Source organism: Podarcis tiliguerta, assembly GCF_965153285.1.
Source record: "Podarcis tiliguerta genome assembly, chromosome: 8".
Lineage (NCBI taxonomy): Eukaryota > Metazoa > Chordata > Lepidosauria > Squamata > Lacertidae > Podarcis > Podarcis tiliguerta.
In genome coordinates, this window is record NC_139541.1 from 13,596,716 (window position 1) to 13,617,032 (window position 20,317).

Below are 20,317 nucleotides of genomic sequence, written 5' to 3' on the forward strand. Positions count from 1 at the left end.
AGACAATATACTGGATTGATACAAAAGACTTAAAACATTTATATTATCAAGACATTACCTACTCTAAACAGAGCTATAAAAGTACCTTAATATACAGGTTAAAGCATTAAACAATAAAATTTATAGGCTAAAATTATCACATGGCCACTAATATATTAAAAAATAAAGTTAATTAATACCATGTGCAATTATATTCGGAATTTGGTGATAAAGGTAGAATATAGCTTGATGTAGATAGGGTCAAATAAATTCATCGCCTTTATAGTTGGTGGCTATCTTGGCTATATACCGTATTTATTGCTCTATAATACTCACTTTTTCCCTTCTAAAAAAGGGGAAATGTGTGTGCGTCTTATGGAGCAAATGCAGGCTGCGCAGCTATCCCAGAAGCCAGAACAGCAAGAGGGATTGCTGCTTTCACTGCGCAGCGATCCCTCTTGCTGTTCTGGCTTCTGAGATTCAGAATATTTTTTTTCTTGTTTTCCTCCTCCAAAAACTAGGTGCGTCTTGTGGTCTGGTGCGTCTTATAGAGCGAAAAATACGGTAATTAGATCTAATTTTCCTAGCGGCAGCTGCAAAGAGTGCTACATGCCAGGTCACATACTTATCTGTGTCTGCGAGGCGATATAAAATCATGTCAGAGGGGTTCTGGCCAGGAGACTTTGTCATTATAGGTGCTAAAAATTGTTCTCTTGCTTCATTATATAAGGGGCAGTGCAAGATATAATGCATAAGGTCCTCTACTTCAGGACATCCCCTAATGCAAAGACGTTCATTTGTTGGTATGCCTCTGTGTCTCCCATCTCGATAAGCAGAGTTTATTGTATTTAATCTTTTAGCTGTGTGGTATAAGAACTTATGGACTTTGGCCGTTGCGGCAAAAATTACACATAAAGGATCCAGAACACTTTTTTGACATCTGGTGGGATTTTGTTTCCTATGTTCTGACTTGGATGCTCCTCATGTCTCAGTTATAATTTGGAATGTTTGCCATTATTTCTTTCCTATTTACTGCGTGTTTGGTTTGTATATGGTATGACGTAATACCCTGTCAAGGGACGCGGGTGGCACTGTGGGTTAAACCACAGAGCCTAGGACTTGCCGATCAGAAGGTCGGCAGTTCAAATCCCCGCGACGGGGTGAGCTCCCGTTGCTCGGTTCCTGCTCCTGCCAACCTAGCAGTTCGAAAGCACATCAAACTGCAAGTAGATAAATAGGTACCACTCCGGCAGGAAGGTAAACGGCTTTTCCGTGCACTGCTCAGGTTCGCCAGAAGCGGCTTAGTCATGCTGGCCACATGACCCGGAAGCTGTACGCCAGCTCCCTCGGCCAATAAAGCGAGATGAGCGCCGCAACCCCAGAGTCGGCCACGACTGGACCAAATGGTCAGAGGTCCCTTTACCTTTCCCTTTTAATACCCTGTCACTGCAATTCTGGGTTGTTAACAATGTGATATGTTATTATATATATATATATCTCTCTCTTATAACAACCAGCACCTTGAGGATTGAGCATAGATTTCCTGCGGAAGAAGGTCAGCTCGCTCTTCGCTGCATGGGGGACAATCCACGCCTTGCAAAACCTTCTCCGCCAGAACATCACCAAGCCGGCAAACAGGACCAACACGGAAAGGAAGACAGCAACCAAGAGGGCGAAATCAGTCTCCCCTGAAAAGCCAAAGACACACAGAGGAATGGTCAAGGGATGAGAGGAAAGGGTGAGGAAGAAATATACAGTGGTACCTCGGGTTAATAACTTAATTCGTTCTGGAGGTCCGTACTTAACCTGAAACTGTTCTTAACCTGAAGCACCACTTTAGCTAATGGGGCCTCCTGCTGCCACTGCACCGCCGCTGCACAATTTCTGTTCTCATCCTGAAGCAAAGTTCTTAACCTGAAGCACTATGTCTGGGTTAGCAGAGTCTGTAACCTGAAGTGTCTAACCTGAAGCTGCATTGTACCACTTTAAACGGGATTTCCCAGGATTCTTTGGGTGGAAGCCATGAATAATAATAATAATAATAATAATAATAATAATAATAATAATATATTATTTATACCCCACCCATCTGGCTGGGTTTTCCCCAGCCACTCTGGGCGGCTCCCAGCAGAATATTAAAATACAATGATTCATCAAATATTAAAAGCTTCCCTAAACAGAGCTGCCTTCAGATGTCTTCTAAAAGTCCAATGCAGTGGTACCTCGGGTTAAGTACCGGTAAAGTACTTAATTCATTCTGGAGGTCCATTCTTAACCTGAAACTGTTCTTCACCTGAAGCACCACTTTAGCTAATGGGGCCTCCTGCTGCTGCTGCGCCACCGGAGCACAATTTCTGTTCTCATCCTGAAGGAAAGTTCTTAACCTGAAGCACTATTTCTGGGTTAGCGGACTCTGTATCCTGAAGCGTACGTAACCCGAGGTACCACTGTAGTTGTTTACTTCTTTGACATTTGATGGGAGGGCGCCATGACTGCTTAAAGAGGTACGATGTAGCTTTAAATGTACAGTGCAGATGAAGCCTAACATTTGATTTGTCCCTGTATCTCCCTGCCAAACAACACCATTTGCAAACCTCTGTTTGGTTTCTTGACAGGCAAGATGTGGGTGGAGTTGAATCCGCCTCTGCCTTCGCTGACCGTTGTGCTGAGGACGCTGTCCAGCGAGGGGTCCAGGTGGATGGCAGTGGTGCCCTCCGGCGGCGTTGACTGCCCAGACGAGTGGTCCAGGCAGCTTTTGTCCTGTGTGGTTGCCCCTTGGCCCAGAGGGACCTTGTTTAACTTGGCACAACTGGGGGCGGATGAGAAGGAGGGAGAGAAAAAAAACCACTTTTATCACATGTGGTGGACCTGTCCCAAGGTGAAGGACTTCTGGGAAATGATATATAATGAGATGAAAAACTTGTTGAAATATACATTTATAAAGAAACCAGAAGCACTTTTACTGGGCATTGTAGGAAGTGATATAAACAGGAAAGAATGTAAGCTGTTTTTATCATAGCTGTCAACTTACAGATTTGAAAATAAGGGACCAGCAGCCAAAATAAGGGATTTTCCAAGCACAGGTATGCTCAACTTCTGAGCCCCTCCGAGCCAAAGGCAGAAAGCCCAGCCAGAAGCCAAACGAAGCCTCAAGCGGTGGTTCCCACAGCGCAGCAACCCGGCAAAGGGGATGCAGCAAGGAAAACTACCGTCACTTCTCTGCTGGGAAGCGCTGAGCAAAGGCAAGTCCCCAGGCAACGCGGCTGATTTGATCGGCACAAGGCATGCAAGCTCCACCCCCAGTCGTTCTTAGGCTCCTTATTGGGTGAGCAACGCAGCCAAGCAACACAGTTGGAGCCTCCCTCCTCCCTGGCCGGCAGGGAGGGAGGGAGAGGAGCTGCTTCCTTTGAAACCCGAGAAATTTAAGGGACATCATCAATAAGGGACAGCAGCGGGACACGGCGCTGGGATAAGGGACTTTCCCGCCAAATAAGGGACAGCTGACAGCTATGGTTTTTATATGCAATGACGGCAGCAAGAATATTATTGGCACAAAAATGGAAGCAAGAAGAATTACCGACGAAAGAAGAATGGAGGATGAAATTAATGGACTATGCAGAATTAGATAAACTAACAGGAAGGATTCGAAATCTGCGGGACCAGAAATTCACAGAAGAGTGGTGTAAATTTACAGACTATTTGAAAAGTAACTGTGATGATTAGACTACGTTTGTAGGTTTGCAAGAAGTTTTGTGAGGTGAATTATTGGAACTATTGCAAAAATGGATAAAGGGGAGGATGGTTAGTTAAGATAATTAAAGGCAATATGAATTTAAGAAATGCATAAGAAGTGGTCAAAACGGTGGATCATCAGAGGTGCTGATGCAAGTCCAAAAAAACAAAAAAAAAAAAAAGATTGTATAAGTGGTGACGTTTTGTGGTATGTATTTATATGTTAAAATTAATAAAAATTATTATTATTAAAAAAAGGAATATTAGGTCTTGAATTGCCCAAGAAAGATGTAAAGGTATTTTTGTATGCCACAACTGCTGCTTGAATTTTAATAGCCAAGTAGTGGAAAACACAAGAATTACCAACTGTGGAAGAATGGCAGATGAAGATGATGGATTTTATGGAGCTAGCTGACCTCACTGGAAGAATCCGCGACCAGAAAGAAGAGGAGTTTCAAGAGGACTGGAAGAAATTTAACGACTATTTGAATAAATATTGTAACATTAAAAATTAGAAGTTACCTGAAAGTACTTAAATAGGCCTAGGATTAAATTAGGATTTAATTAAATAAATGAGACTTGGAATGTTAAGAAAAATTAAGAAATTTGGCTATAATTGGAATATTATTTTTGAAGAATGATATTGGAAAACTGCTTCATTCAGTTGCAAGTAAATTCAGATGGGAGGGACTACAGGAAGTCAAGCAATACGTTTATGAGGTCGGAAGTTTAATTAATTAATTAATTTGTATCGTTTATGTGTTTGTTGTTATATCTTTTGTTGTTACTCGTTTTATTTGTTTTATTTCTTTTTTTATTTCTGTTTCATTTGTTTTACAGTATGTGTTATATTTGTATGAAACTCAATAAATAAAGGTAAAGGTAAAGGTACCCCTGCCCGTACGGGCCAGTCTTGACAGACTCTAGGGTTGTGCGCCCATCTCACTCAAAGAGGCCGGGGGCCAGCGCTGTCCGGAGACACTTCCGGGTCACGTGGCCAGCGTGACGAAGCTGCTCTGGTGAGCCAGAGCCGCACACGGAAATGCCGTTTACCTTCCTGCTAGTAAGCGGTCCCTATTTATCTACTTGCACCCGGGGGTGCTTTTGAACTGCTAGGTTGGCAGGCGCTGGGACCGAACAACGGGAGCGCACCCCGCCGCGGGGATTCGAACCGCCGACCTTTCGATCGGCAAGCCCTAGGCGCTGAGGCTTTAACCCACAGCGCCACCCGCGTCCCTATAAAAAAAAAAGAGAGAGAGAGAGAGAGAGAAACCAATACAACAAGCGAAGTGTTACAACGACCCTGTAAGGTAGTCCACTGGGTTTTAGTTTTTATCTGCAGGATAGAACCCTCTATAACAGGCACCCCCAAACTTCGCCCTCCAGCTGTTTTGGGACTACAACTCCCATCATCCCTGACCAGTGTTAGCTAGGGATGATGGGAGTTGTAGTCCCAAAACAGCTGGAGGGCCGAGTTTGGGGATGCCTGCTCTGTAAGTACATACTAGATACAGAATTGCAGAGGAAGTTATCACTCACTCGGTGCGAGGCTTGCAGATTTGGGTGCTGGAATCTTCATCAGAGAAAGTACCCGAAGGGCATTCTTCACAGATGGTATCTGTGTCAGGGGTGCCTGATGAAAATAATGATAAAAGACTACTGTAATTTAGGGATGCGGGTGGTGCTGTGGGTTAAACCCGAGGTACCACTGTATGTTGGAAGCCGCCCAGAGTGGCTGGGGCAACCCAGTCAGATGAGAGGGGTATAAATTAGTACAGTGGTACCTCTGGTTATGTCCTTAATTCTTTCTGGAGGTCCATTCTTAACCTGAAACTGTTCTTAACCTGAAGCACCACTTTAGCTAATGGGGCCTCCCGCTGTTGCTGTGCCGCCGCCGCACACTGTTGCTGTGCCGCCGCCGCACAATTTCTGTTCTCATCCTGAAGCAAAGTTCTTAACCAGAGGTACTATTTCTGGATTAGCAGAGTCTGTAACCTGAAGCGTATGTAACTTGAAGCGTATGTAACCCAAGGTACCACTGTAAAATTATTATTATGGAATAGGATGTCTCTATTTCCATCAGGGGGAAGGGACGCGGGTGGCACTGTGGGTAAAACCTCAGTGCCTAGGACTTGCCGTTCGTATGGTCGGCAGTTCGAATCCCCGCGGCGGGGTGAGCTCCCGTCTTTCGGTCCCAGCTCCTGCCCACCTAGCTGTTCGAAAGCACACTTAAGTGCAAGTAGATAAATAGGTACCGCTTTATAGCGGGAAGGTAAACGGCGTTTCCATGTGCTGCGCTGGTGCTGGCTTGCCAGAGCAGCTTCGTCACACTGGCCACGTGACCCGTAAGTGTCTCCAGACAGCGCTGGCCCCCGGCCTCTTAAGTGAGATAGGCGCACAACCCTAGAGTCGGACACGACTGGCCCGTACGGGCAGGGGTACCTTTACCTTTACCTTTACCTATTTCCATCAGAGAAAAGTTGGAGGACATGGATACCCCATAATTAAATACTCCCACAAGGACTACCTTATACTGTGTTTAAAACCAAAATCGCATTTGGATAAAAACTGTTTCTCAGACGGCTAGTCCTAGTCTTTATAACCCTGTACCTTCTTCCAGAAGGCAGAAGCTGAAAGAGATCATTTCTGGGATGCGCACTATTCTGCACTATCTCTGCAGCTTTCTTAGGGCACCTGGAAGCATAGATTTGATCCAACGTGGGAAGAGTGCACCCAATTATTCTCTCTGCAGTCTTTACAACCCTGGACAGCATTGGTTTTTTCCCTGACTGTGCAGCTCCCAAACCACACACAGAGACCATAAGTTCTCTCAACAGTAAAGGTAAAGGTACCCCTGCCCGTACGGGCCAGTCTTGACAGACTCTAGGGTTGTGCGCCCATCTCACTCAAGAGGCCAGGGGCCAGCGCTGTCCAGAGACACGTCCGGGTCACGTGGCCAGCATGACATCGCTGCTCTGGCGAGCCAGAGCCGCACACGAAAACGCCGTTTACCTTCCCGCTAGTAAGCGGTCCCTATTTATCTACTTGCACCCAAGAGTGCTTTCGAACTGCTAGGTTGGCAGGCGCTGGGACCGAACAACGGGAGTGCACCCCGCCACGGGGATTCGAACCGCCGACCTTTCAATCGGCAAGCCCTAGACGCTGAGGCTTTTGCCCACAGCGCCACCCGCGTCCTCTCAACAGTACAATACCGCCACTCTCAACAGTACAATACACTAAAACAAGAAAATCCTTAATAAAATATCAAGATGGAAACAGTACAATACACTCTCAACAGTATGTACCTTTAGTCTTGACCCCAGAGCCCGGCTTGCAGGTGGTTAACGGGACGCAGGTAATACAGGTGCCCATCGACGGCTCCTTACAGTACCATCCAGGTTGGCACTGGCACTCCCGGTTGGTATGGTTGGTGCAAGGACGTTTTTCTACTAGGTGGCGGTCTGTTGGAAAGGACCCAAACAGATGCTGTTTTAGTCCACAACGCCCCTGCAAGGTAGGTTAGGCTGAGAGGTAGCGACTGAACGAGGCCTGCCCAGCGAGCTTTGTGGCTGAATGGGGATTTAGACCCAGATTCTAGATCAGGGCGGTCCAACCTCAGGAAAAACTTTCTAGGCGTCAAAAAAAGCAACCTATCTGACAGTATGAGCTGTTCGACCGTAGAACGGTCCCTCTCTGGAGGTTGTGGACTCTCAATGCCTTGGTGGTTTTTAAACAGAGGTTAGATGGCCATTTGTCAGAGTCTGATGGCCTGGGACTCGGGCTCGGATTCGGAACCAGAGGAGTCTCAGTCCTCACCGGATCCGCTGCCTCAGGCGGCATCGGAACCAAGTCTGGGGCCGGATTCTGAAGAGCTGTCTAGGTTCCCCAGCAACAAGCACCAGCTGGGCCAAGTCAGGGGCCTGAGCCTGCCCTGGCTCCAGATGCGGGGATGACCTCGTTGCCATCAGCTGGGCCATCAATTACAGCTGCTCCACTACCGGTTGGGTCAGAGGAGGCTGAGGTGGCCCCTGGGTCTAGTAACCCACCAACGTCTCCCGAGCTGCAGAGACTAAGGTCTGAGAGAAGGAGAGACCTGAGTACTCGGAGGAGGAGTGATCGCCTTCGGGCAAGACAGGCAGGTGAGTCACTGGGGGGATTAGGACCTTATTGGGTACCTAAGAGCCCCATAAGACGCGGGTGGCGCTATGAGTTAAATCGGAAGGTCGGCAGTTCGAATCCCCGAGACGGGGTGAGCTCCCGTTGCTCGGTCCCTGCCGTTACCCCAACAAAGATAAAAGGCTGTCGGACCCCGCCCCAGGGCTCTTAAAGGTAAAGGGACCCCTGACCATTAGGTCCAGTTGCAGATGACTCTGGGGTTGCGGCGCTCATCTCACTTTATTGGCCGAGGGAACCGGAGTACAACTTCTGGGTCACGTGGCCAGCATGACTAAGCCACTTCTGGCGAAGCAGAGCAGCGCACGGAAACCAGTGGTACCTATTTATCTACTTGCACTTTGACGTGCTTTCGAACTGCTAGGTTGGCAGGAGCTCGGACCGAGCAACGGGAGCTCACCCCGTCTCGGGGATTCGAACTGCCGACCTTCTGGTTTAACTCACGGCGCCACCCACATCTTATGGGGCTCTTAGGTACCCAATAAGGGAAAGGGAGCAGTATTTTTCTTACAACATGCTGAAGTCATTACCACGGACTTTGACACTTGAGGGACTGGGCTGGTGCAGGAGGAGGCGAGCCCAGGCGCCAATCGAAAAGGTAGTGTGCTGCAAAGGGCAACGGGTGCCCGGGGGCAAATACCTGGCAGGCACTGCTTACAAGCCTCGCAACGGGGCGTGACGTGAGCATTGTTCAGGTAGTGGTCGGCTCGGCACAGGTTCTTTTTGCAGTCCGTGAGATTCGCAGGGCAAGTCACAGTCTGGGTGTATCCTAAAAATAAAATAAAAAACGAGTGGAGGCCACTCTTAACCCAGTCCCAGGGCCTTGCAGATCCCACTGTCAGAGGGTTGGAGAGGACTCTTTAGTTTTCGCCAAATGTGGCTTTTCTGCCAATTTAAAATTTGGTTTATTGTCTCGTGAGGATGATGTTGCGATAAGACAGGCCAGCTGCCTGTTAAAGCCCCTGATAAATACATCTCTGCTGCCACATATTTTTGATCAGAATACAGTGCTACCTCTGGTTACGAACTTATTACGAACTTCCGTTCTTAACCGGAAACGGTTCTTAACCTGAGGTACCACTTTAGCTAATGGGGCCTCCCGCTGCTACCACACCACCGGCGTGCGATTTCTGTTCTCATCCTGAGGTAAAGTTCTTAACCCAAGGTACTATTTCCAGGTTAGTGGAGTCTGTAACCCGAAGTGGACTCCCTGGTCCAGAATGGGGTAACTGTGTCCCTGAAGGACCAGGTGCACAGCTTGGGAGTCATTCTGGACTCACAGCTGTCCATGGAGGCACAGGTTAATTCTGTGTCCAGGGCAGCTGTCTACCAGCTCCATCTGGTACGCAGGCTGAGACCCTACCTGCCCACAGACTGTCTTGCCAGAGTGGTGCATGCTCTAGTTATCTCCCACTTGGACTACTGCAATGTGCTCGACGTGGGGCTACCTTTGAAGGTGACCCGGAAACTGCAATTAATCCTGAATGCGGCAGCTAGACTGGTGACTGGGACCAGCCGCCGGGACCACATAACACCGGTCCTGAGAGATCTGCATTGGCTCCCAGTACGTTTCCGAGCAGAATTAAAAGTGTTGGTGCTGACCTTTAAAGCCCTAAAACCCCTCAGTCCTGTATACCTGAAGGAGCGTCTCCACCCCCATCATTCTGCCCGGACGCTGAGGTCCAGCGCCGAGGGCCTTCTGGCAGTTCCCTCACTGTGAGAAGTGAGGTTACAAGGAACCAGACAGAGGGCCTTCTCGGTAGTGGCGCCCGCCCTGTGGAACACCCTCCCTTCAGATGTGAAGGAAATAAGCAGCTATCTTATTTTTAAGAGACATCTGAAGGCAGCCCTGTTTAGGGAAGTTTTTAATATTTAATGCTGTACTGTTTTTAATACTTGATTGGGAGCTGCTCAGAGTGGCTGGGGAAACTCAGCCAGATGGGTGGGGTATAAATAATAAATTATTATTATTATTCCCTCCCTCCACCGACATGACTCAGGAATCTCCTTCCCTGCCTTATAGGGGGGAGTGTTAGGTCCTGCAAAGCCTGTACCTGCTGCTTGCAGTGGAATAGCCTAGGTTGAAACTGACCAACTGCAGGAAAAACAAAGCCTTAAAAGGGGTCCTGAGCGGATTATACATCTCTATTTCAGTACCCAGGACTGGAAGGGGAACACCCTTCTATTTAACGCCAGCCCCTGACAGTGTGCTGTTCATACCCAACTGAAAAAAGAACCGTCAGAAGGAGAAAATGTCAGAAATTTCCTCTAGAAAGACAGTAAAAACACCCCCCACCCACAGAGTTCTCTTAAGTTCCTCGAGGGGAGTTTTGGGGCTTGGCTTCCAAGGCCGCAGAGTTTGCAAACTTTGGTGAGTCACCCAGCTCACCTCAGACAGCCCCCCAAAAGCACCATATTTCCGGAGGGAGGGAAGCTCCCCCTTCTGGCGTGACAGACCACATCTCTCTGGTTTTTATGAAGAAACCACAACTAAGACTGCTCACGTCGGTTTCTGACAGTTCAATAACTAAAGCACAGCAAAACCTCCTTGCCCACATCTGCGCACCCGACCACTTCGATCTGCGGATCTGGCCCTGTGACAACTGCTGCATAGCAGTTTCTTCCACATTTGCAAGAACTTCATCTTTTAGTGTGGCAGAAGCCACACTTTGGAACTCCCTGCCACTTGATATCAGGCAGCCGTCTTCGCTGTGCTTTTCTCGGCACCTGCTAAAAACATCCTTGTTCAGACGAGCATGCCCAGATGTTTAGAACATGTGTTTTTAATTCGTTGCTGGTTTTAATTCCGCCCTCCCAGCGATCTAATTGCTTCTGCTAATCATCTTACTGCTTTGCTCTTCTTGTCAACCACCTTGAGGTTCTCTACAACCAAGCGGTATGTAAGTTTTATGAAATAAATCTGAGAGAATAAATAAGGAGGAATAATGATATTTAAACTCATTTCCAATGTTCCACTTTTACAGTGTAAGGAGCTCACCTGGAAAGAGGTGCTGGGAGGGGGATAGAAAGCCAGTCAGCAAAGGGTTAAGGACCTCAGGCCAGAGAGACATACGTGGCCCTCCAGGATTCTCTCCCTGGCCCTCAGAACTCTCTGCAGGCCACACCCTCTTCTATCCAAGCCACACCCTCTCATTGATCCTGCTTCCTGCCCCAATAGATTTTGCCAGACTGGAATGTGCCCTTTGCAGATCCCCTTAATCTCTATGATTCTAGGATTCCAGTAAGGTTGTCCTTGCAGTGCACAGAGGTACTGACCTGAGGGGCATTGGTAGCAGCACCGTAGGGGTTCTTTGTTGGATCCGATGACCAGCCCCAAGCAAGGCAAATGACCCGATCCCTAGAAAGGCAGAAAGACAAAAGCCATAATTAAAAGCTGAGAGGCTGAATGTTTCTCCTGCGTTGAGCAGGGCGGAATCTGTGTTTCTAAATACATCCGAAATAATGCGCAAGACATTGAAATATGGTGGAACTCTCCACATAATGACCAGGACTTGAGTGTTGTTTCTCAAAAGAAAGGGGAAATAGTTTCAGGAGGGGGAGATGACTGGTGGTTTTGCCGTGGTTTCTATTTTGATTCCATTTGAGGCCTTAAAAAGAATGGGGGGGGGGGCAAAACAACTGATGGAACTCCCTGCCACAAGATCTGGCAAACGCCACGTGCTTTAGAAAGGGTTAGACAAATTCATTAGCCCTTAAGAAAAGCCTGGTTGCTGGATCAGGCCAGGCAGTGACCCCTCTAGTCCAGCATCCTGTTCCCCTCAGCGCTCACTCCTGACCATCAGCTTTGTTTGCTAGCGCTGATGGGATTTGCAGTTCAGCAACATCTTGCTGGCCAAAGGTCCCCCACTCTATCATGTCACTCGCCTTTTCTCTAAACCAAAAAGCCTCAGACCCTGCAAACTTTCCTTGCAGGGAACGAAAGGAACATTCTGGAACCAGCGTAAACAGAAAGGCGTACAAAGCCTTCGTCACAAACTCGTGCAGTGTGCAGCAGCTTTTACTCTCAGGGAGGCAAGTGTAGGATTTCAGTCACTGTGAAGCATCTATTTCTTTTTTAGTCCAAAATTATTTTATTAAACTTCAAGAAATTCCACATACAATTCCAATACATATTTTTTAAAAATCCTTTTATATTATTGACTTCCCACCCCGTTTTCCAGGATGCTTTTCTTATTCCCTCTTTGCTGCATCCCGTCTTATCCCCTCATTTTACATCATAACAACACAATACAGTGGTACCTCGGGTTACATACGCTTCAGGTTACATACGCTTCAGGTTACAGACTCTGCTAACCCAGAAATAGTGCTTCAGGTTAAGAACTTTGCTTCAGGATGAGAACAGAAATCGTGCTCTGGCGGCGGCGCAGCAGCAGCAGGAGGCCCCATTAGTTAAAGTGGTACTTCAGGTTAAGAACAGTTTCAGGTTAAGTACGGACCTCCGGAACGAATTAAGTACTTAACCTGAGGTACCACTGTAGTCTCTCATTCTTTCTGTTGCTCAGAATTCAAATCCTGCTCGCTGATTCTTCAAACCATAATATTCTGTGAAGCATTTATTTCTGAGATGTCTCATCTCCTTCTGAGGCCCTCAGAGAGCCCCGATTCTGGCTCACGCGTAAGAGAAAAGGTAGGATGTTTCTCTAGATTCGTCTCTGAATTAAAGACGCTGAGTTTGATTTTTCTGGATGACTGGAGAAGTTCAGACTCGAGTCGAAACAAGACATACTATCAAGAGATGAAAGGGGTTGGTAGCAACAGACGTGACATTTCAATCCCTCAAAAAAATTTTTTTGAGGTCAGTTTGGCAGAGATTGTAAAATAATGACACAATTGTAGACATATGTGTGCGTCTTGAAGACTTGGGCAAGTTTATCTGCTTCTCAGCTGTTCCTCAGAACCAAAGAAGAGCTTGGCTGCCAGATCAGACCGACAACAGCACTTCGGGTCAAGCAAAAGCGCCAACTAAATTGTCTGGCTGCCTCACCTCAAAAGGGATATTGCTGAGTTGGAAAAGGATCGAAGTTATCGAGGAAGGATGGATCAATTTCCCTATGAAGAAAACTTGAAGTGCCCAGGCCTTTTTAGTTCAGAGCAGTTTGTTTCCCCAGCTCGGGTCTCCAGCTGTTTTTGGACTACAACTCCCATTGTCCCTAGCTAACAGGACCAGTGGTCAGGGATGATGGGAATTGTAGTCCAAAAACAGTCGGAGACTGTTGTTAGATTATGCTGAATTGGATAAGATGACTGGAAAGATTAGATACCTAAGAGACCAAAAGTTTACAGAAAACTGGGGGAAATTTGTAAAATATCTGGAGAATATAAGTGATGGTCAAATAACGCTAGAAGGTTTCAAAAGAGCACTGTGAATATGTGAGAGACATTGTTAGAAGGAATGAGAGGGAAAAAAGATATAATTAATGACAATGGTAAAAAAGGAAATGCGGAAATTAATAGTGACTACGAAAGATTTTCGGAAAAGCTGAAGGAAGTCCAAAAAACAAAGATTTGGAAATTGAAATGTGAAATGTGAAAATAATGTATGTTTTGTTTTGTTTTGTTGTAAACTAATAAAAAATTATTTATATAAAAAAAAAAAAACAGTCGGAGACCCAAGTTTGGGAAACCCTGGTTTAGAGAAAGGACAAGAAAGAGGTGATATGATAGGCAGGAGATCCCTGCCACCAATGTGGACTGTTATAAATTGTTGTTGTTGTTTAGTCGTGTAGTCGTGTCCGACTTTTCATGACCCCATGGACCAGAGCACACCAGGCACTCCTGTCTTCCACGTCATCCTGCAGTTTGGTCAAACTCATGCTGGTAGCTTCGAGAACACTGTCCAACCATCTCGTCCTCTGTCGTCCCCTTCTCCTTGTGCCCTCCATCTTTCCCAACATCAGGGTCTCTTCCAGGGAGTCTTCTCTTCTCATGAGGTGGCCAAAGTTTTGGAGCCTCAGCTTCACGATCTGTCCTTCCAGTGAGCACTCAGGGCTGATTTCTTTAAGAATGGAGAGGTTTGATCTTCTTGCAGTCCATGGGACTCTGGACTGGACAGTGTTTTCGAAGCTACCAGCATGAGTTTGACCAACTGCGGGAAGCAGTGGAAGACAGGAGTGCCTGGCGTGCTCTGGTCCATGGGGTCACGAAGAGTCGGACAGGACTAAACGACTGAACAACAACAAGACCTCAAAATTCCTATCACAGGAGGCAGCAATGCTTCTGAAGACCAGTTGCTGGAAACCATAGAAAAGGAGAATTGCTCTTGTGCTCAGATGCTGCTTGCGGGTTTTCCACAGGCATCTGGTTTGCCACTAGGAAAACAGGAAGCTGGACTAGGTGGGTCCTGATCCAGCAGGCTCTACTCATGCACTTACGTTCTCTGTGGGGAAAACAGCAAGCAGGACTTGAGGACTGCTGTGCTCGTCCCCTTTGCAACGACCAACAACTAGAATTCCAGGTCAGGCTGCTGGTCCACCCTGAGGAGATTTGGTTGTCAAATCCAACAGCTCTTCGTGCCATCAGCTGGTGTTTTCCGCATGGCTTTGATGTCTGAGAGAACCTCTCTTCTGCCCCAGGGCCATGTTCCCTCCAGGGAAGCCTCCCAAGGGCCGCATGACAACAGTGGGTGTGACAAGACATTCATTGTTTTATAATAATACCGTGGTACCTCGGGTGGCGCTGTGGGTAAAAGCCTCAGCGCCTAGGACTTGCCGATCGAAAGGTCGGCGGTTTGAATCCCCGTGGCGGGGTGCGCTCCCGTTGTTCGGTCCCAGCGCCTGCCAACCTAGCAGTTCGAAAGCACTCCCGGGTGCAAGTAGATAAATAGGGACCGCTTACTAGCGGGAAGGTAAACCGCATTTCCGTGTGCGGCTCTGGCTCGCCAGAGCAGCAATGTCACGCTGGCCACGTGACCCGGAAGTGTCTCCGGACAGTGCTGGCCCCCGGCCTCTTGAGTGAGATGGGCGCACAACCCTATAGTCTGTCAAGACTGGCCCGTACGGGCAGGGGTACCTTTACCTTTACTTTACCTCGGGTTAAGTACTTAATTCATTCCAGACGTCCGTTCTTAACCTGAAACTGTTCTTAACCTGAGGCACCACTTCAGCTAATGGGGCCTCCTCCTGCTGCTGCCGCGCCGCCGGAGCACAATTTCTGTTCTCATCCGGAAGCAAAGTATTTAACCTGAGGTACTATTTCTGGGTTAGCGGAGTCTGTAACCTGAAGCATCTGTAACCTGAGGTACTACTGTAATTTATTACTTATACCCCGCCCATCTGGCTTGGTTTCCTCAGCCACTCTGGGCAGCTCCCAACAGAATATTAAAAGCACGATAAAACATCAAACAGTAAAAACTTCCCTAAACAGGATTGTCATCGGATGGCTTCTAAAAGTCAGGTAGTTGTTTATTTCCTTGACATCTGACGGGAGGGTTTATCACAGGGCGGGCGCCACCACCAAGAAGGCCCTCTGCCTGGTTCCCTGTAACCTCACTTCTCTCAGGAAGAGAACCGCCAGAAGGCCATCAGAGCTGGACCTCAGTGTCCGGGCAGAACGATGGGGGTGGAGACGCTCCTTCAGGTATACTGTGCCGAGGCCTTTAGGGCTTTCAAGGTCAGCACCAACACTTTGAATTGTGCTCGGAAACGTACTGGGAGCCAATGCAGGTCTTTCAGGACTGGTGTCATGTGGTCTTGGCAGCCACTCGAGGTCACCAGTTTTCCCTCCTCCATCCATCCCTGCACACATCAAGGCTTGTAAAATCTCCAGGGGGAAGGGGCAGTGGGGCGGTTGGTGGCGGGCCAAATTTGGGCTCTTGGTCCTTCGGCAAAGATGCCAGGGATCAAACCGGGAAATCTTCCGCATGCCGAGCTCGTGGCCTCTCACCAAGCCATGGGTCTTCCCGTCTGCTGTGGCTCTGCGGGGCTTTTCTGCGCTCTTTTTACCTCCTCATTTCAAGAGCTACGAATGAGGCGACCTCGGTTCAGTTTTGACCTGGTGTTTACAGTCAACAAGTGTTTTCATTAATTAGGCACGATCTGCATTTGAACACACAGCTAGTTATTAGCTCTATTAATAGCCCTGCCTGTGCATTGGCTGGTGGCAAAAATTTTTTTTGAGCAAAACCCACCCACTTGTTCCTTGATGTTTCCTGTTAAGGCAGAGGTGGGAAGTCCGAGGGGTTTCCATCTGGGCCATTTTGGGGAAACCACTGCCTAAAATCAGATGCAGATTGTTTGAATGTACAAAATATAGAGTTGGGAGGGGCCCTGAGGATCTTCTAGTCTGACCCCCTGCAATGCAGGACTATATAGCTGTTATTTTACCAGCTTTATAGACCCCAGTAAGATTTACTCTTTGCCTTTTTAATTAGAGATATGTGAGCCATTACTGTTCCTAGATTGATCAGTGGGAGGAAGCAGCTGGGAAGAGGATTCTGGCTAAACACCAGACCATCTGGTAATTCCAAAGAATCAGGATGTCCACCCTGAAGCGTTTGATGCTAAGAACGGGGACTCGTGGAGAGTTGCAACAGGCAGCTCTCACTAAAGAGGGAGTTGCCTGTCGCAACTCTGTACAAGTCCCTGTTCTGGGCATCGATGGGAAGGATTTGCAGGTTTAGATGGTGGACCAAAACAAAGCATGCGTCTGTTATCGTAAGCTTGGAGGTGTGTGTGCTTTTCTGTAGTTCTCCCAGAAAGCGCTATTCTAGGTCAGGCAATAACAAGGAGGTGGGGTGGGGAGGGCTACATCCCATCCCACCTATGGACCCAATCCAGTCCAGTCTCCTCCCGAAACAGCCAGATTCCCTCATGCTCTCTGCAGTCACCGCATGTGGTTAATCAGGGCACTGCGGTCGGAGAGGAATGGGGCTGAATCGACTGGGGTCTTGACTTGCTGGCTGTTGCCTGCAACCTTGCCATTGTCACCACCACACTCTAGCCAGCTGAGCTATTCAACCTCTAGCACTCCAGGGTTGCAGGCAGGGTTAGGTTGAACCTGGGGCCATCTGCGTGCAAGGGAAGTGTTCTGCCACCGCGCTGCGGCATTTCCTCAAAAGGACAAGCAAGATTCTAGTCCTCATGGTTGCAAATAAAGGGCTGGTACAATCGGAATGAGGTGATCAGGCACTCCCATTTCTTTAAGAACTTGCCATAGTTTGCTGTGGTCGACACAGTCAAAGGCTTTTGCATAGTCAATGAAGCAGAAGTAGATGTCTTTCTGGAACTCTCTAGCTTTCTCCATAATCCAGCGCATGTTTGCAATTTGGTCTCTGGTTCCTCTGCCTCTTCTAAATCCAGCTTGCACTTCTGGGAGTTCTCGGTCCACATACTGCTTGAGCCTACCAAACTGCAGGAGGCAGTGGAAGACAGGAGTGCCTGGCGTGCTCTGGTCCATGGGGTCACAAATAGTCGGACACGACTAAATGACTAAACAACAACAACAAACAACAACAAACAATCGGAATGTTAAGGGACGTGGGTGGCGCTGTGGGTTAAACCACAGAGCCTAGGACTTGTTGATCAGAAGGTTGCGGTTCGAATCCTCGCAATGGGGTGAGTTCCCGTTGCTCAGTCCCTGCTCCTGCCGACCTAGCAGTTCGAAAACACGTCAAAGTGCAAGTAGATAAATAGGTACCGCTCCAGCAGGAAGGTAAACGGCGTTTCCGTGCACTGCTCTGGATCGCCAGAAGTGGCTTAGTCCTGCTGGCCACATGACCCAGAAGCTGTACGCCGGCTCCCTTGGCCAACAAAGTGAGATGAGTGCTACAACCCCAGAGTCGGTCATGACTGGACCTAATGGTCAGGGGTCCCTTTACCTTTACAATCAGAATGCAGGAAGCTGCCTTATCCTGAGTCAGGTCATTGGCCTACACTGGCCGGCAGGAGTGTCATTCCCAGCCTTACCTGGCGATGCTGCCATGGGGGGGGGGGGGGCTGAAACCTGGAGCCTTCTGCACACAATGTAGATCAGAGGTCAGCAAACTTTTTCAGCAGGGGGCCAAACTATATTTTTTTTGGGGTGGAAATGAACAAATTCCTATGCCCCACAAATAACCCAGAGATGCATTGTAAATAAAAGGACACATTCGACTCATGTAAAAACACGCTGATTCCCTGACCGTCCGCGGGCCGGATTTAGAAGGCAATTGGGCCAGATCCGGCCCCCAGGCCTTAGTTTGCCTACCCATGATGTAGATGCTCTCCCATTTGAACTGCAGCCCTTTCTCAGCTCTAAACTGCTGTGTCAAAGGTAGCTGGAGGGTTATTGCAAATTTCTCAGATGTGGTCGGGTGGTTTTTGCAAAGAGCATGCTTGGGGTGGGGACTGGGGAAAGCCGATTCAGAAAAGTGAGGGGTGCAGTTTTCTGCCTGCCGGCCAAGTCAATTCCCAAATGAGGACAGGAGTTGTTGTCACCCCGCCGGTTTCCTGGTCTCGCCACTCATCTCTTGCAAACTGAAATTTTCTGAATCAGCCTTCTGGTTTCAGTGGCCTCAGAAAAGTATTAGTGAATGAGTCATTTTCAGGCTGGCTTAGCCAGTAAGGGAGCCAAAGATGGCAGGTTTCCTGCCCCCAGGAGAAAGAGCTGCTGGGTTGTACAAGATCCACAGCAACAGCTGCACGTGCGAGGTTCTGCTGTTATGCACACATGCCAGGAGGCAGACGGACACCGGCCCGTTCCCTGCCACATTAAAGAGCTCACTTGCAGCTCCGTCTGCAGCAAAACCGCAAGAGGCTGTGCGGCGTAGTGGTTAGGGTGCAAGCGTGCTAGGACGTGGGAGAGACCCACGTTCAAATCTGCCATTCAGCCATGAAGCTCATTGGGGTGACCTTGGGGTTGTGACAGGAATTTTGAGGACTTAGATATATGTTAAATGTTCATAAGTGTACCAACCAAGCACGTACATAGATCAGCACAGGAAGACCGACCTGGAACCATTTTGATTCCCAGACTGACCAAATGTTTTCTCTGCAAGGTCAAAGGAAAATGGAAAAGCCTCCCCATTGTCTCTTTCCTCACAAATCCTGTCTTAAGGGTATGTCTGTGTTTGAATAGGGTGTGAGCCTGTGACCTGGCTCAGGAACTAAGTATTTATCATTACAAAAAAACTGGCCAGGCTCCCCAGGCAATCCAATCAAGTAACCTGCCAGACAGGAGATAAACAATGACAGGACAAAAACAATATTCAAATTTCTGTTTTAAGACCGCCTTTTTTGTGATGTAGGTATGATGTATCTGAGGGGTGGTCTTAGGTTACACCCCTTCTGTGATGTATGTATGATGTTTCTGGGGGTGGTCTTGATCTACAGGATGGGAATTTCAAAAGTCTTTAAAAGCCCTTGCACAGCATTTTTGTGGGTCCTCCTCCTTTCCTGCATGTGAGGGGAGCACCCTGTTGCAAGAGATCAATAAAGATCAAGCTTACTAGCTGCTTTGCTTCTCAATATTATCTGGTTGGCCTCTGTTATTTTCTCCTACCAATAGGGAACCTACGTAAGGACTCTATATGGACTCTTGGATACCCCATAAGGGGAGAAAGGGCATATTTTTATTTACAACAGATGGCACCCTCCATGAATGCTCTCCCATGTCCTTGAATTGTGATTATGCCTCTTGCTCGCCCAAAGTTTACTTGGAGGGTTCAGCAGGACAGCATCTGCTGGGATAAATCCTTGAACTGTAACAGCAACAACAACATTTATGTCCTGCCTTGTTTATTTACTTATTCATTACGCCCCACATTTTTCTCCAAAGGAGCTCAAGGCGGTGTCTGTGTTTTTTCCTCCCCTTCATCATTTAATCTCAACAACAACCCTGTGAGGTAGGCCCCTAAAGGTCACCCCAGTACCCTTCATGGCTGTGTGGGGATTCAAATCCACTTCCCTCACAGGTCCTAGCCTGACACTCTAATCCAGTGGTCAGCAAAAGATGATAGTTGAAAACCCCCTACACCAGCAAACCTTTTCAGCAGGGGGCCAGTCCACTGTCCCTCAGGCCTTGCAGGGGGCCGGAATCTTTTTTTTGGGGGGGACGGGGTAGATGAACAAATTCCTATGCCCCACAAATAACTCAGAGATGCATTTTAAATAAAAGGCCACATTCTATTCATGTAAAAATACACTGATTCCTGGACCGTCCATGGGCCGGATTTAGAAGGTGATTGGGCCAGATCTGGCCCCCGGGCCTTAGTTTGCCTGTTGTTGTTTAGCCGTTTAGTCGTGTCTGTCTCTTCGTGACCCCACGGACCAGAGCACACCAGGCACTCCTGTCTTCCACTGCCTCCCGCAGTTTGGTCAAACTCATGCTGGTAGCTTCGAGAACGCTGTCCAACCATCTCGTCCTCTGTCGTCCCGTTCTCCTTGTGCCCTCCATCTTTCCCAACATCAGGGTCTTTTTCAGGGAGTCTTCACTTCTC

At 48.0% G+C, this 20,317-nt stretch overlaps 1 protein-coding gene across 1 annotated transcript in view; it reads right to left on the minus strand.

Annotated features, from left to right (window-relative positions):
* The window catches only part of TNFRSF8 (TNF receptor superfamily member 8), a 33,102-nt gene that overhangs the window by 6,472 nt on the left and 6,313 nt on the right, over positions 1 to 20,317 (minus strand). Inside the window, exons 2-7 of the mRNA XM_083454072.1 lie at positions 11,161 to 11,242; positions 8,525 to 8,653; positions 7,017 to 7,172; positions 5,251 to 5,344; positions 2,574 to 2,788; positions 1,500 to 1,667 (exon numbers count right to left, since the gene is read on the minus strand). Of these exons, the coding sequence (XP_083310198.1) occupies positions 1,500 to 1,667; positions 2,574 to 2,788; positions 5,251 to 5,344; positions 7,017 to 7,172; positions 8,525 to 8,653; positions 11,161 to 11,242 (844 nt within the window). The remainder of the gene's footprint in view (positions 1 to 1,499; positions 1,668 to 2,573; positions 2,789 to 5,250; positions 5,345 to 7,016; positions 7,173 to 8,524; positions 8,654 to 11,160; positions 11,243 to 20,317) is intronic.